This window comes from Artibeus jamaicensis, unplaced genomic scaffold, assembly GCF_021234435.1.
Source record: "Artibeus jamaicensis isolate MK-2021 breed Jamaican fruit bat unplaced genomic scaffold, CSHL_Jam_final scaffold_833, whole genome shotgun sequence".
Lineage (NCBI taxonomy): Eukaryota > Metazoa > Chordata > Mammalia > Chiroptera > Phyllostomidae > Artibeus > Artibeus jamaicensis.
Window position 1 is genome coordinate 8,435,869 of NW_026522056.1, and position 16,899 is coordinate 8,452,767.

At 41.0% G+C, this 16,899-nt stretch overlaps 2 protein-coding genes across 11 annotated transcripts in view; both read left to right on the plus strand.

The window, feature by feature from the left end:
- NSD3 (nuclear receptor binding SET domain protein 3) overlaps positions 1 to 9,463 on the plus strand; it is a 116,472-nt gene extending 107,009 nt beyond the window's left edge. For all 9 annotated transcript variants that reach the window (XM_053659894.1, XM_037166955.2, XM_053659897.1 and 6 more), the window contains 4 exons: positions 1,332 to 1,473; positions 2,536 to 2,642; positions 3,435 to 3,639; positions 4,047 to 9,463. In XM_053659894.1, coding sequence (XP_053515869.1) covers positions 1,332 to 1,473; positions 2,536 to 2,642; positions 3,435 to 3,639; positions 4,047 to 4,288 — 696 coding nt within the window. In that variant the 3' untranslated portion in view covers positions 4,289 to 9,463. The remainder of the gene's footprint in view (positions 1 to 1,331; positions 1,474 to 2,535; positions 2,643 to 3,434; positions 3,640 to 4,046) is intronic.
- Positions 9,464 to 10,347: 884 nt separating this feature from the next.
- On the plus strand, positions 10,348 to 15,942 carry PLPP5 (phospholipid phosphatase 5). Of its 2 annotated transcripts, none has more exons than XM_037166899.2 (7): positions 10,348 to 10,910; positions 11,066 to 11,174; positions 11,614 to 11,704; positions 12,111 to 12,174; positions 12,660 to 12,754; positions 13,444 to 13,614; positions 14,547 to 15,942. In XM_037166899.2, the coding sequence occupies exons 1-7, from the start codon at positions 10,726 to 10,728 to the stop codon at positions 14,708 to 14,710; spliced, it is 879 nt and encodes a 292-aa protein (XP_037022794.2). In that variant the 5' UTR covers positions 10,348 to 10,725; the 3' UTR covers positions 14,711 to 15,942. The 2 variants fall into 2 exon arrangements, with proteins under 2 accessions (XP_037022794.2, XP_037022793.2); XM_037166898.2 differs by having other exon boundaries at positions 10,778 to 10,910; positions 12,660 to 12,784.
- The last annotated feature ends 957 nt before the right edge of the window (positions 15,943 to 16,899 follow it).

The following is a 16,899-nucleotide window of genomic DNA, read 5'->3' on the forward strand; positions in this document are numbered from 1 at the left end:
ATCAAATAAGTCCTATTTGATGTCCATTATCTCATTTAATTTCTTCAATAGTCCTCTGATTTACTGAGGACAAGAAACTGAGGTCCAGCCATGCCAAATGACTTATTGAACACCTTGATACAGTTTAAGGAAGAGCTGAGGTTAGGACCCATGCTCCCTGGGCCCAGGCCATCTTGAAAACCGCGTCAGGATATTATTAAAAGTAAGAACTAGAGGTCATGGAAAAGAAGTGTTATTTTAACTGATATGTCATTGTTTGAAAGTTTTACAAGTTTTATGAATGTATGTTTTATAAACATAAAATGCCACTTATTTACGAGTGTTGATTGGCTCCTGAAATCCTGTCCGCCTGCCAGTGACCCCTCTAGCCATCCTCCCAACACTTGGGAAGCTCCATCTTCTGGAGCTATCCAGAAGATCAGAGTTTAAATTTAGGGGCCGGATGTTGAGATTTGTGCAGTACTTTGGACTTTAAGTAAAAATAGAACAAACAGAAAACTACTAGTTTTGTGCAGTGGTAGTATCATAACCAGCGAGCTTTATCTAGGGCACCCATATCGCTGATGGAAAAGAAAAAAACTACTAGAGAGTACATCCGCTCCATCAGTCAAATCTGCAAGTCTTCATTCGGAAGCCAGATTTCTCATTTTCCCTACTTGCTTTTTATGGCCTAAACTTTCAGCCAACTGCTCCTACTCTAGTTTTTTGCTTCTTGCTCAGAGCAGAAAAGGAAGGCCAACAGTGAAACACCATAGTTCCCATCACAAGTAGTTACATGAATTCAGAGCTCTCTAATCAGAAATGCTTTAAAAAGCCCTGGCTGGTGTAGCTCAGTGGATTGAGCATGGGCGTGTGAAGCAAAAGTCGCCGGTTCAATTCCCTGTCAGGGTACATGCCTGGGTTGCAGGCTAGGTCCCCAGTAGGAGACACATGAGAGGCAACCAACCACACATTGACGTTTTTCTCCCACTCTTTCTCATTCCCATCCCCTCTCTAAAAATAAATAAATGAAATATTTTTTTAAAAGAATTACTTTTTCTAAACCTGTGGCCAGCAAAATCTTCTAAGCAGCATTACTCTATGATCTGTTTGTTTCTAGAAACAAACTTCAAAAGAAATTAAATTCCACTTTATCTTGAATGTCATCAGATAAAGTACAGAACTTAGTAAATTGCTCAGAGAGCATCACAGGTTCATATTTGTCAGCTTTCAGACATTAGCGGGTAGCAAAATGCTGCTGTCTGGTGGCTCTTGACTGAGTTGGATGTTTCCAAGATAACTTAGGTTTAGTTTTATGTCAAAGGCTTCTGTCACTTCTTTTCTTTCTGAAGGACCGTATAATTGATGCTGGCCCAAAAGGAAATTACTCTCGCTTTATGAACCACAGTTGCAATCCAAATTGTGAAACACAAAAATGGACAGTAAATGGAGAGGTTCGAGTCGGGCTGTTTGCGCTTTGTGATATTCCTGCAGGTAAAAACGGTGACTTGCTCCTCACGCCTCCCTCCCTCCCTCCCTAGGAACCAAGTGTACCATTTGAAAGTGAGACATTTGTCAAGGTTTGATGCTCAAATATTTATTCAAATAACTGTCAATAAGAAGTAAAAATCTCTATCCTGCAAAAGGGAGCTTAGCAAGAGCCTTTCTGTAAGAGAGGATATTACAGAATTTGGTGTATCCGTGATTCTTCTGAATTAATTCTCCATGTTATTGCTGTCTATACAACGTAACCAGAGGGTTAAGCTTTTGTTTTTTTAAGTACTGAAAGTCTGTGTTTAACAGGAACTGGTTTCTTGGTTTGTTTGTTGGGGGAGGGGAGTTGTTGTTTTAGTTTGAAAGATCAATGTGTTTCAAATTAGACATAAAAGCTTCTGAAACCAGAGTTAACTGCTTTCATTTTTCCGTACCCTTCCAGCATCTTAGCAAAACTTAGTTTCTCCTCTTACCTTTGTAGAAAAATGGCTTAAGAAGAGAAACATCGGAGCTAAAAGGTTTTAAATTGTATTTCTAGGCTCATTGTGGACTGTTCAAACCCAGCTAAGAGGAAGCCGGGCCTCCTAGTTTGAATCACTGGGTCTTTGGTGTATATAGCAACACTGCACTTTGAACCCCCTGATTACGAGGCATTCATTACTGGCAACAACATGGCCGTCATAATTCCACGGTCAAACTGTATATTTAGAAAGTAGTATCGATTAGCTTTAGAAAAGAGAGGTAACTAAACTACAACCCATTTTTCTCAAGCAGAGATTTCAGAGTCTTGGTCTCTAGTACATACTTTTTGACCACTTCAGTGAAAAGGATATGATGACTTTTGTAGCATATTTAGTTTTGCTGCAAGTATTGGTAGATGGGGGTATTTTCCTGTAGTTATTTTTTTCCCCTTTTTCCTTTTTTTCATCACTGTCTGCAGTGTAGAACATGGGGGAGGGGGAAGTTTGTGACAGAATCGTGTCTCTTTCTCATCATGAGAACGTGTCTGTGACAGCATTCTCTTCCCCTTGAGTATGAATATTTATTTCCTTATGTCCTTAGGGACGGAGTTAACTTTTAATTACAACCTGGATTGTCTGGGCAATGGCAGAACGGAGTGCCACTGCGGGGCAGAGAACTGCAGCGGCTTTCTTGGAGTGCGGCCAAAGGTCAGTTGTGCGGGTACCAGGAGTAGGCGTGGGGCTGTGGACAAGGCTTGTTTACGGCCATCTCGGGAAGAGCCAGCCGGTGGGAGCCCGGTTTAGTTTGCAGACCTTCACCTGTGCTTACCCAGACTTGGACTCTTCCCAGTGAAGCATGTCTTAGTGAGACCTCTTAGGTTCTGAAGAGGTATTTGTATTTCTGCTAGAATTTGAAGTTAGCAAAATCCTTTTTGAGAACTTTAAAAAAATTCACAATATACTAAAAACCATTGAATTATACACTTTAAAATGGTGACTTTAATGGTATGTGAACTATATATCAGTGTCTTTGTAATTTTAAAAAAATACCTATTCAGAAATCAATAAAAACAAAGCCTTGTTGGTTTTTTTAAAGATTTAATTTATTTATTTTTTAGAAAGGGGGGAGGAGGGGTAGAAAGAGAGGGAGAGAAACATCAGTGTGTGGTGTCCTCTCACGCACCTCCAACTGCGGATATGGCCTGCAACCCAGGCATGTGCCCTGACTAGGAATCGAACCAGTGGCCCTTTGGTTCACAGCCCACGCTCAATCCACTGAGCTACACCAGCCAGGGCCGAAGCCTCATTTTTATAACACTGTAATGGGATAAGTCCTCCTGGTGTTTTTAGTTTGTTGAGTAGTACATGAATTTAAATGAATGTGTGGTAGGATTTTTCCCTCCCCTTGAAAGCTTCATGCTCTGTGATCATTAACACTGTGATCCTTTTTCTGACAATAACTAAAATAAGTTAAAAACTATGATCTTTTTCTCTGGCCAGTCGGCAAGTGTGTCAACAACTGAAGAAAGGGCAAAAAATGCTAAGCTGAAGCAGAAGAGACGGAAAATCAAAACAGAACCAAAGCAGATGCATGAAGATTACTGTTTTCAGTGTGGAGATGGTGGAGAGCTGGTCATGTGTGACAAAAAAGACTGCCCCAAAGCATACCACCTCCTATGCCTTAACCTGACTCAGCCGCCGTATGGTAAGCTGGACCTTGTAGCCCCTTTCTCCGACTGGCATTTTTGTCAGCCGTTGTGTAACTCAGAATATGCTCCACTCTCAGTGGGGCCGTGGAATGGGAATCATTGAGCAGGACAAACAACCATAGCAAACAAAAATTATGCTAGTGAAAATCTGTCTCTTTGCAAATTTGGGATACCCGTGAGCCAGCAAGGATTGATAGGCTGCTTCTTTATTATTTTCACGGGTGAGTACTTTGGACTGTATCTCACATCTAGCCCTAACGACACACCCAGCCAGACCAGTGTTTGGCTGAAATTTGGACTTGAATTCAGTCTCTAATCAGAGAAGGTGGGAACTTAGGTTTTTCATGGGTAATCAAGACAGGCACTAACTTGGGCTCCTTTCTCCCCGCTCACCCCCAACTAGGAAAGTGGGAATGCCCGTGGCATCAGTGCAGTATGTGCAGCAGTGCAGCTGTTACCTTCTGCGAGTTCTGTCCACATTCCTTTTGTAAAGATCACGAAAAGGGAGCTCTGGTTCCCTCTGCACTGGAAGGCCTTCTTTGCTGCTCTGAACATGACCCCGAGTCTCCTGTGTCACCAGAATACTGGAGCAAGATCAAATGTAAATTGGAATCACAAGATCATGGAGAAGAAGTAAAAGAATAAATGGGTGGTGATTTCCTTTTTTCCTTTTTAGTTAAACGGGGGTAAAAAGCAAAAATTAAGTTGATGCATTCGCAAGAGGAGAGACCACGGCAGTGCACACAGCCCTCGCCATCAGTACTGCCTTACTGACTGAGAATGGGGGCCTGCTCCTGCAGGGAGAAGCGGCTGGTGATACCTGGCTTTTCTGTTTTGTTTTGCTGGTTTGAGGGTTCTTTTGTGTGCGTGGGTGGTGGATTCCCTGGGTCCTTTCTTGCCTTTTGTTGTGCTTCAGTGTCTTGCAGCCAGAAAAGGAAGTGTCTTGGCTTTTAAAATTAGAGCAAGGAGAAAAGTTTGTCAATGAGATAAATGTAAGGTCTATGATGCGTTCCTTGGGTGTTAAAAGCAAAAGTCACCATCATTCCTTTATTTATTTTTATTTTAAAAAATTTGAGAAGTGTAGTTCAGATAGTCTACTCAGTGTGTGTGTGTGTGTGTGTGTGTGTGTGTGTGTGTGTGTGTGTGTGTGTGTGTGTGTAGTAGGAATTGGAGAAAGCCCTCTAGCAAAGGAGATGACGATCTTTATATACCTCTTTACTGAATAGTGGGTAGGCTAACTTCTCTTTCTCTTCAAAATGTCTCTCATAGTCTTAGAGAAGCATTCTATGGAAGTATTGAATCTGGCTTCTTGCAAACGTAATGCCTCAATGGATTTTACCTCTGTGGTCTTTCAACCAGGGGGGCTTTGTGATACGATAAGTTTACATAGAAAGGTATAATGTGGTTTTTGGTTTTGTTTTGAAGGAAAAAGAGAAATGGAGGTACTTACTGAATTCAGAATGTTTTCCATTAACAGTGTGGGTATTTTTGATGAAGTGTGTTTGTGTGGACAGGAATGCATAGTGTTAGAGTGGTCATTCCTGTTTCTTGACACATCGATAAAGGCAGCTAAAGGAAGAGGAATGGCACAGACCAAAAAAGTTGGATCATATAAGTAAGCATCATTTTCTGTCACACCCTGGTCTGACTTGGAAAGAATTGAGGACATTTTATCTCCTGTCCCTTCTTCCCTCCCCCTAATCAAACATTCCCTTTGTCAGTTGACCCCTCAGCCTTGTTTCGTGGTGAAGCTCACAAATGAATTTGAATTGTATTTGAATAACTCTTGTTGGTTTAGTTCCTATGGGGGAGTGCGGAGCATCCCAAAGTTGTATGTCGGCAATTTCTATTTAGTGTTACACAGTGCTTAACATCGCCCGCATGGAAGGAGGGAGGGGAAGCACTTCTACAGGGCATGTGAGAGCCGCACAAACATACTTCATCTTTGGAAGCACTGAGGGGAAGCTTCCTAGAAAGCAGTGTTAGCGAACACGGTTGGCTGTAATGCTTGGATCTCATAATCCGAGTCTACCAAGATGTCTGCCCACAAAACTCACTTGCTCTTAATGCTTAGGAATATGTATATTCCAGTATTCCTTGTATGAAATAATTAGTAATGTCAGACATTGTTGTAACACTGTACTAAGTAGAAGTCTAGAATTAGCTTGAATGAACGTTAACTTGCTCTGTGAATTTTGACTGCCTACAATTGCTGGTACCTGGTAGCATTTATTTTCCCTCCAGAAGGTACCTAGTGACCTTGCGAAGGGAGGGAGGGTGGATGCTCCACCACATTCCTCCGGTTGTGCTACGTGTGTTCCTTTTCCTTATCAGTCTAGAGCTCTCCTCTGGAAAACAAGAAGAAAAGCTGTTTTGTGCCTCTTTTTTTTGTATGTAAATGTGCAATTATACTGGATTTTGTCTTGTAAAAAAAACAAAACAGAACAAAAAACACTACATTTCCTTCACTTAAGCTCCTAAACTGCCATTTGCCTGATTCTGGCTATTAATGCTGAGGTAACTTATTGGGCCTCCAGTAATTTTATTGATTAGATATGGTTCCAAAAGAGAGAGCAAAATGGAAATGCTATACATGTTACCATGTATATGATTGCTACAGGTAACATGAATCATATCTCACCAAAACACTAAACTTTGCTCTTGAACAATTATACACTTTGATGTCCTTTTAAAAAATAATTTAAGAAAATCTAGGTTTTATCATACTAAAACTTTATTTTATATATGTATATGATAAATGTTTGCTTTTTAAAACTTACTAACATGAAGGATTTCCTTTAATATTGAAAATGCAACTCTTGGTGAAGCAGTATCCAACATGAAATCTTATCTCCTTAGTGCTATTTAATATCTGAGACTTTTATATGGTAAGCCAGGGTATATCCTATATACTGCAAACACCTTAGGTTTAAGTATTTTTATGCAGTTTCTTCATTGTGTCACACTTTGTTTGTATATCTATAACAGAGCTCTGCTGAGACTTCTTAATCTTGCGGGGCGGGAGGGTGTGCTGACTAATAGGATCGCTCTGCCATTTCAGAAACCAGGGTAGAAAATGAAATAGCTACCCACAGCTCTGGAGTCTTTGTCCATGAGTGTTCTTTAACTGTCTAAACGGCAGTGTCGGTCGTGCCAGTGCCAAGGAGCTCTTCTCACACCTCCATTGGGTCACTGTCAACCTAGTTAATATATTGTAAAGATGCGGGTCCTAGAAGCAAAAAAAACCAAGTTGTGCTTTTAAGTGTGCATAGTATACACGCACTGTGCTTGCCTGGGCTTCACCAGTGAAATATTCCAAAAGACGTATTGCTCACTCGCAGCCAGAGGTTGGCATTTGTTAACTTTTAACAAACTATAGAAATGTTCCCTGAAAGTATAGTCTTGTTAACTTTTAAATCTGTATGTGGTCAGAGCATAAATTGTTGGTTTTTTATTCTTGTCCAAAAATGAAATAACTTAAAACAGCATGAGATAATGGTATTTTTTAACCTCGTGTTGATTGTTTAGAGGAAGAAGTGAATATAAGATTTTAGATAATCAGAAGTGTCAGAAGTTGGATGGGTAATAACTAAAGGTGGAATCCGGGGGAAGGATTCAGGTGCTGCTGAGTCTAGGGAAGGGCTGGTCCCGGCCGCAGTTGGGAATCAGGAGCGCTGCCCACAGCCCGCTGAGGAGGCCAGGAACCCTTCATTCCTGGAAGGCTGAAGCAGCTAGAGGATGTGATTCACTTTTTAAATATTTAATCAGGGCTAGAATTAGGAGTAAGTTGGGGTTTATTTTCATTCTCGTTTTAACAGGTTCCCACTCTATCTTAATTCTCAAAAATAGTCTGGCCTAAGTTATGGAATGGGCTGATCTTTAGAATCATTGAAATTTGGATATTTCTTTGTGTTCATGTCAGGAACATATCTCAACTAAGTAATAATAATGATAATAATAATAATAATGATAATAATAGGGGCAAGTAAGGCTGCTCCCAGTTCCCTTCTGTCGCTTCCAAATATTTGGAAACATGCCTGTAAATAATGTTGTGAACTTCTGAGATAATCATGTAAAGGACTGCTAGACAGGTCAGGCTCTTGGACAACTTCCTCTCCCAGTTCATGCAGTGGGGGTTCCTTTCTGAGCAGCTCGTTGCATGGTGTGTGTTCCAGTCAAGATCAAGCCCAGATCTGCAGTCGGGAAACAGGCAGCGAGGCCAGTTATACAGAATGTAATCTCTGGACTACCCAGCATTTGTTGCTTGTCTTTCATTTCATTTTAAAATAAAAGCTCTTCCTCTAGCTTTCACCTTAAAGTCAAGGTACTGCTACTTGCCATGTCCCAACAGGGTAAGAAAACAAGGGACCTTGTTGGGGTCCTTGCAGCTTGGGAAGCTTGCGTTTGATGTACTTGTACATGAGGTACGACGACACTAGGAAGTTGCTTAATGGGCAGTGCAAATTAGTTCTTGCATTACTGCATCTAGCCATCCCGAGTTGTCCAAGTTGCAGCAGACATGAAGTGATCGTTTGGAATAATTTCCTTTGGCCTAGAGCCACGTAGAATTGGTCTCTGGTTATTTGTAAACAAAGAGAACTTGCTTCCATTTTAAGATAAGCTAGGGAAAAGATATAATTAGACAGCTTTGTCATGTATTAACAAATATTGAAAAGTTGGAAATTTGTATATACTGAAATCTACCAACTTTTTTTCTGGGGTGGGGCACAGGGGGAAAAGAGGGTTATATTAGGGTAAGGGTGGGGAATGATAATGTTTACCACAGGTACGAAGTAGTCACTTTAACATTGAGACCTCTGCCTCATTGAATTCAGGTTTTTTAAGTACTTGAAATTCTTCAGATTCTCCTTATTTTAACAGTTATTTTAAAATTTATGAAGTAGAAGCATTGTTTTGTATACTGTTTTGAAAATAAATAGCTTAGTCTCCTATCCTCTTTCACTTGGGTTAAAGGTGAAGTTCTGCAAATGGGAGAGCATGTTCACAGTAGAATCTCAGATTTAATGTACACATTTGAGGGAGAGACTCTTGCATGGGATACCAGCAGCATTTTTATGAATATTTTTTATGTATGTTCTTTATTTTGTCAGCCCAAGCACCTCTTCTTTCCTTTTAATATATGCCTGTACAGGAAAACACAGAAATTTGCACTTATGTTACACTCCTGAAATGCTGGGTGTAACCTGTGTGTTTCAAAAACCATTTCCATTTTTTTTCATTGGTCCATTGCTTAAGTGTCAAGTTCAGGTGCTTGTGGCACATATGTGTGAAAGGGAAGGAGAAGAGAATTACCTGTCCTTTGGTAGCCTCTGAGAGTCATTAACGTGCAAATAAAAGGGAAAAGGGTGAATAGTTGCCAAAGTCATTTACTTGGTCCTTAGTTCTCTTATGTGACATTCCTGTGTCTGCATATTGACAAGAAAGCAGCCTCAGGTCCCAGTGCTCCCCTTTCTGCCGGCCACAGACTCCTGATGTGTGGGAATGGCTCTCATTATCCCTCACATTACCTAGATTAGGTATTTGTAAGGTGTTCTTGTCAGTTTGGAAGTGGACTGGATAAAATTTACCTTTACTTTGTTGTCATTTATATCGCTCCTTATGACATTTGTGCTGTCACATGCCCTATGTTAAAAAAGAAAATCATTATTGCCACCAACAACCAAGATGCTAAATGATGAGTACATCTGGGTAATAATAAGATTCTTTTTATATACAAGGGTGTGTGCATAATTGGTATTGATATGAGAAATTCATTTGTACCCACTTGTGATAATTGCACAATAAACACAGATACCTACAGATTCTGTTTTCATTTCCTTGTGATCTTTATCTATGATAACAACCTTTGTAGATTGGTTATTTCTGTACTTTGTTTATCTATAATAAACTTTGTAGATCCTGTGAAATGTTATTTTGCCTAAATCACTTGAGACTTGAGTCTTTAATAACAAAGCATCGATATTCACTAAAGTCAATCTCTTTTTGAGTTTCTGTGACTTGGCTAGAAGCTTGACACTAAGGGATTAGTGTTAATTTTCCCTGGGGGTGTTCCACTAGGGCATTACTATATATTGACTTGATGTTGCCACACAGACTTCAAGATATATGATATTTTGGGGATTTTGTTGATTGACATATGTTTTATTGCATAGTGTGAAATGTGCAAAGCTTGGTTAACCTGTATATAGATAGCTTATTGTTGGCTAGTTATCGTGTATTTAGGATTGCCTGTACTATTTAAGCTGCTTATTGCTGTGTGTGCTGGTAGGAACATATAATTTTCATATATTATATTTACTGAGATGTTGCCTTTTTTATTTTACAGATACTTTGGAATTGAAATGTTTTGGGGGGGTTGTTTTAGGGTGGTTTTTTTTTTTTTTTTTTTTTTTGCTTCCATGAGGATTAATTTGTAAAGGTTTTTAATGACATCCCACTGGTTCCAGATTTTGCTTGAGATTGACTTCAATAAATTGTCCTGTATGTTCCAAATTAAATATGTGGACTTGTTCATTGCCTGTACTTTCTTGCTATAAATCACTGGGCTCGAGGCTTTCATGGGAGGGAGGGGACCTAACGGCGGGGCAGCATGACCCAGTACGTACATCCTTAGGCATGACGCCTGCAGCACAGCAAGTCCTGAGGGAGTGCCAACCACATATTTCTTCAAAATGCTATGCTGCTAGTAAACTTGGACCCGAAAATGCACAGGTTTGTTTTGTGTTCGTGGAAGAAATGTCCTTAGAGAACGTTGCTACCTCCTGTGGTGTGTTAAGAGAATATCCAGGCACTGGCCAGTTGGCCGAGGATGTGACTGGGAGCTTGCCGTCATTTTTAGCCCATTGGTTTACCAGACGGAAAGGTGACTGCTGCTGTGCAGGACAGTGGGAAAACAGCATTGCTTGTGTTTCATTACTTTGGCTAGGTGATGCTCTGAGAACCCCGCAAAGCTGCCACTCACTCCTTCCTAAGTGGCTGGCGTGGCAGTGAGGAGGTGGCCGACCACCTCCCCGCAGTTCCCCGACCGCCCGCCAGAGGGGGATGGCAGGCGCCAGAGGGGGATGGCAGGCGCCGAGATCCAGCCTCCGGTGGGCGGGGCGGGGGGCGGCTTCGAATCCTGTGCCGCGGCAGCCACGTCAGTGCGTCGCCGGGCCAGTCAGTGCGGCCGGATGGAGCAGATGAGGAAGGCAGCGGCGGCCTTCGGGGCCGAACTGGGGGTGCGGATGGTGCTGTTCGCGGTCTTCCAGTAAGTGGTTTTCGGGTCAGACCCCAGGCCCCCACAGCCACCAGCTCAGGTTCTGAGCCACGCCCGGATCTCTCCGCCCCAAGGTCCGGGTCCTGCCTTGGGAAGCCCGGAGAAAGCTAACCAACGTGCTCCCCACGTTTTTTGTTTCCTTTTAGGGTAACGGATTTTCTGCCCCCCTTCCAGAGGGTTATCCAACCGGAGGAGATGTGGCTTTACCGGAATCCGTATGTGGAAGCCGAGTATTTCCCCACCAAGCCGATGTTTGTGCGTAGAGAACGAGCCCTTCTGCCCCTTGACACTCATTGCTGCGCTTTAATGCTGGGAAGCATCCTGGCTCCTCATTTGTCTTTGCAGGGAACTTACTGCTCCCTTTGTTGATGTCCTAAGATTTTACTGCTTAATGTCTAAGATCCAGCTGTAGAGAGCAGCTAGCCTTCTGTTTTAGCTCAAGAGCTGTGTCCTGTGAGCTGTTGATTCGGATGGCCTGGTGCAGCTGGTCATTTAGAACAGCACTGCGTTTACTGGCAGAACTGCCCAGTGCCCACTTAACGCACAGACACCAAGATGCACACTATGTCTGTCCTGGGAACTGTCGGGTCTCATGCATGTCTGTCACTGCCATCCCTCTTCCCTGTAGGAGCTCCTTTGACAACCAGTTCTGTGGTTTTGTTTGGTTTTTCACGTTTCACATGTTCTGGTTCAGGCCATCGCATTTCTCTCCCCACTGACTTTGATCCTCCTGGCCAAATGTCTCAAGAAGGCAGACACAACAGACAGCAAACAAGCTTGCCTGGGTAAGAACTAATCCTTTCTAGCTGGTGTCTTAGTGCCGGACCGAGGGCAGGGGTGGTGACCTCCGTGGCCTCCACATACTGAGGCCTGTGTTTCTGAAGTAAGTGTCTGCCCCCTGCACCTGTGAGACAGAAGAATAGCACAGCAAGAACTTGGCTAACCTGGCAGGTGTGCCTAAGTGCCCTGGATTGTGTATGCCTCAGAAATGTCTTCAGCCTCGTGTGGTAGTTCTCCCTGTGCTACACCGGAACAGTCATTGGGGGCCAGAATTATTTTCATACTCTACTTTGGTTGGAGCCTGACCATTCCTCTATCTCGGAAAGGTCATGACTATGGTCTTCACAAGACAGTGACCATGCAATTCCTCCTAGGCAAATGCCACTAACAGTAAGTTTCTTTGCTTTCCAGCTGTCAGCCTTGCCCTGGTTCTGAATGGTGTCTTTACCAACACAATAAAACTGATAGTGGGGAGGTAAGTGACAAGAGTTTGCCACCCATGGTCTGCCTCAGGCATTACCTCGATCAGAGAGTTGGTTATCGGCACTCCAGCACATGTCTTTATCCTTTCTTCTTTATTCTCAGCCTGTTCTTTCTTACCTCCTTACACCGTAGTCCTGCAGGTGACACACACCTGGGTTCTTTTCTGCCCAAACAGCATTTTGCACTGACAGACACAGAAGTCAGTGTCCTCTAGAGTACCCCTTGAAGCTACACTGTGATGTGCTCTTTGCCCTAAAAAATAATCACATGCTGGAGTGGCTTTTTCCCCCATGAATAAAATATTGACCCTGGAAATAAGGCATTTCTCTTGGTGGTGACTATCCTAATCCAGTCTCATTATTTTGCCTGAGACACGACTTGACCAATAGTTAACAGGATTTATGATGTCTGATACACCAAAAAATAATTTCTGGAGTTGTAAACAATCACTGTTCAGACCATGCTCATTTCTTCCAGGCCACGCCCAGACTTCTTCTACCGTTGCTTCCCTGATGGGCAAGCCCATTCTGACTTGACATGCACAGGAGATGAGGACGTGGTGAATGAGGGCCGTAAGAGCTTTCCTAGTGGACATTCTTCTTGTATGCATACCATGTGGGCTCTACTATGCTGTTTGGGGATCACTGAATTTAATGTAGGAATATCTCACTACGCTTGTTCTTGTATCTAGAAATTGGACAAACCCCACCCTCTTTTTTTAAGGGCCCCAAGATTTCACAAATGTGAGCCTCAAATATTAGGGTAAATATTTTTAAGAATAGGGGAGGTAGTTTACCTTCATGAAATTTGAACATTTTATTACTGTATTATTTTCTAGATCCTACCATCTTGTACTAATCATAAAAATATGAACTAACCTTTATTAATACTATGTCAGGTGTTTTAGAAAGCATTGTAGATTCTTACCTCATCTGACACTATACTAGCCCAGTGATGTGGATACTATTATTTTTGTGATTCCCATTTATACATGAGCAAACTAAGGCATCAAGAACTTAAGTAACCTGCTCAAAGTCATAAAGCTAGTATTCTAAAAACTACTCTTAGGATATTAGCTTCCTGACACAAAATAAAGTCCTTTACTTTTCCTTTTGTTTCATCTTCCTTATAATCAGTGATCTACTCCAGAAATAAACAAAAAAAGGGATAAAACATGTTTATGTCCCCTGGCTGCCTATTATCAGATTAGTGAGGTAGCTTCCTTTAAAAGACATAAACTTACAGGTTTTTCCTCTTCTAGTTGCATTTGCTGGTCTGGCCTTTGCTTCCTTCTACCTGGCAGGGAAGTTACACTGCTTCACACCACAAGGTCGTGGGAAATCTTGGAGGTTCTGTGCCTTTCTATCACCTCTGTTTTTTGCAACTGTGATTGCACTGTCCCGGACCTGTGACTATAAGCATCACTGGCAAGGTAAGTAAGGTATTCATGCCATGGAAGCTTCCATGTATCACTCATCACCTAGGTATCTCTAGGACTTGGTGCAAAGGAGATGCTCGCTAAGTATCTGCTGAATAAAGAAGTGAGTATGGCATGGTCTGGGTTCTGTACTAAGAGCATGCATTTATAAATATATGGAAAAGGAGAAAATGCACTGTTACCTTTTAAAGAGATTACCAAGGAGGAACTGTCCTAGATTTTCCCATTATTTTAATGCATCATAATTCAGAATAAACTATAAGAAAGTTTTTACAACAAACCTCAAAGCTCCATTTGTTTACTGTCTTAAAATAAAAATCAGGTTCATTGCATGAGATTTTGTTCAGAAATGAAATTAAAATTCAAGAAAATATAAAATTGTAATTAAATTGTACTTATAAGTAAACCAAAGAAATTTAAGTTGAATGATACAGTAAAACATCCAAATTACACAGTATCTTCACAAAAAAAAAACCCCGACAGTTTTGCCCAGAGAGCATTAGACAACCTATTTTAAAGAATAAACACTTTTCATAAAGAGAGAAAGTCCCTGAAAAGCTTATTCCTTCCTCTAGAACTCTAAATGATGAAAAACCATGAGAATTGTTAATAGCCTGAAATGAACCTGTTATTTTTCTGAATTAAAAAAAAAATTTCAATCTAGTGTACTTGGAAAGAGACTTCTGATATTTACTTAACTAAAGATGTGTTTTGATTTGGTGTTTAGAGAACAATGTAATACAGATAATCCAGTATAAACTATATGATCAAACTGAGAAAGCCCCAAACTTGGGTTTTTGCTGGGCAAACAATCAGAATAACCTGGAAGGCCAAGTTCTCTATATGCTGAGCTAATGTGATTTAAGAGTCTAATATGATTAAGAGAAGACTTTATCTCCTCTCTCTTTATATCCTCTCTCTTCTAGATGTACTAGTTGGATCCATGATTGGCCTGACATTTGCCTATGTCTGCTACAGGCAGTATTATCCTCCTCTGACTGATGCAGAATGCCATAAACCATTTCACAACAGAGTTGTACTTCCCAACGCACAAAAGATTTCTAATGATCCTTATCATTTCGACGTTTAGAAATTGGAACTACCTCTATAGAGAATAGTAGGTGAATCACCCCTCCTATCTGGACCATGGTAAGATAAGAATGTCTTACCTTTTGACCTCTAAAGAGGTACAGTGAGGACGTCAGCACTTCATTTTTGCTTCCAAATGATTATGCAGTTTTGCCCCTGGTCACATGAATTTAGCATGAGGAGTCAAAGATCTTTTTTACTATGGTATACCACACATTCTGAAAAAGAGATCTTTCAGTAGTCCTCCAATAGCTTATGAATCTGGTCCATCAGATCGGTATCCCAAGATCTACAGTATTTTTAGATTTAATTTAAATGCCGTTCTTGCAAGGATCTTGTCACAAAGAAGCCTTTATATAGTCCCACTTTATCCTAGGAGCTAAGTTAATTATCAAAGCTTCATTTTCCATACCTCAAAACCTTAAAATTTAGGGGCGTGACTAAATTATTTTGGTTTGGTTTACTTTTTCTGGTGACAATTCCATAAAGCCTTAAAGAGGAAGGTGTCTGTTTCTGGCTTGTTTACCATTATTATGCATATCTTATCCAAGTCCCCCCAGATAATACTGTGGGCATAAATAATCTGTCAAATTACTAAGTAAAACAGAACATGGTTAGGAGTATGGTTTCAGTGCTAACAACTGATGACTGTTACTACCTCATTAGTCCTTAACTGAGCTCAGGAGTTTCTCTCCCTCCCTTCATGACTGAAGATCTGCCCAAATGCATCGACTCTGCCAAGTAGGTAAGGCAAGAAAGAAAAATGACAGATATCATTCTATGGAAGACAAATGTTCTTCTGTCCCTTCTTCACACAATGAGCTATAAGGAACAATTACAGGATACCATCAGAAATTGATGCTATAGTGTCTGCAACTACCTTTCTCTTTATTGAGATTATATGTTAAATATGACCTTGTCTTATGTATTTCTTCCTATAAATTTTCAGTATATTTCTTTTCTCTAGTAAATGTGATATTCAAACAAAATGGTGAATGTGCTTTTTTAAATACGTAAGTACCACTTGAGAGCTGGAACATTTTCACAGTAAAACAGTTGGTTTCCTCATCTGACAGAAGTGATTCAACTACAATAGTGGCAGTCGCAGTATCTACCTTATAACTGCTGTGCTTTAAATTTTTTTTAAATTCTGAACTACATCTGCCTATAACAATGAAAACACCAGTAAAGGGACTTAAATGTTAGTTTTTGCCTGCAACTTTTATTTTTTAAATTTGTTTAGTAATCCAAAGGGAATAGAAAATGGTTATTGTACTGATACTCTTTATGATGGAGATGAACCAGGTAACGGTAGGCAGAGGGTCAATATGGTTTTATTTCAGTATTTACTAGAGTTTTAAATATAATCATGTAAAAAACAGACATTTCAAAAAGTGCAAAATATTAGAAAGCAGTTCAGTGCTATTCTTTCCATGCAAACAATATCTTTTGCTAAGATAGGCAATACCAGTTCTGGAGTTTGGAATATGTATAAAATGACACTCTGTACCAGAGTTAAAAATAGGCTTGGTCAAGAGATTGCACATGATGTAATTGCAATAGTGCAAATAATACAAAACTAAAATCCCCCCATTGACGTGCCAACAGAAATCAAGGCTCAACTACAAGAGGGTAAACACAGCCCACATGGGGACCACCTGGAGTGCTCAGCTCAGATGAACCAGGAGGCTGTGCTCCTGGGCCCTACAGGACACCTACTGCAATAGGCCACTCTACCAAGCCCAGGAGATAGCAGCTCTACCTAATACATACACACACAAGGAATCTACCAAAATGAAGAGACAAAGAAATATGACCAAAATGAAAGAACAGAACACAACTCTTCCCCCCCCCCAAAAAAAACCATCTAAAAGTGGAGACAAGCAGTCTACTGAATGCAGAGTTCAAAACACTGGTTATAAGGATGCTCAATAAACTTAGGGGGAGAGTAAATGAACTTAATGAGAACTTCAACGTAAAAAAGGACATACCCTATTTTTTGAACTATAAGATGTACCCCCCCATTTGGGAGGAAAATGCAGTGGCAGCCTCCTGTGACCCCGCCCCACCACTGCTGCCACTCCCACCCCAGTGAGCCAGGTAAGTGACATTCGGACTATAAGATGCACCCCCTTTTCCTCCCAAGTGGGGGGGTACGTCTTATAGTCCAAAAAATATGGTAGATACCAT

What these genes read in the sequence shown, in the direction of transcription:
- PLPP5 (XM_037166899.2), top strand. Translation starts at nt 10,726, where the DNA reads ATGGCAGGCGCCGAGATCCAGCCTCCGGTGGGCGGGGCGGGGGGCGGC. An exon ending in TCCCCACCAAGCCGATGTTT is followed by an intron (nt 11,175 to 11,613) that starts GTGCGTAGAGAA and finishes GTTCTGGTTCAG; the next exon opens with GCCATCGCATTTCTCTCCCC. An exon ending in CTATAAGCATCACTGGCAAG is followed by an intron (nt 13,615 to 14,546) that starts GTAAGTAAGGTA and finishes TCTCTCTTCTAG; the next exon opens with ATGTACTAGTTGGATCCATG.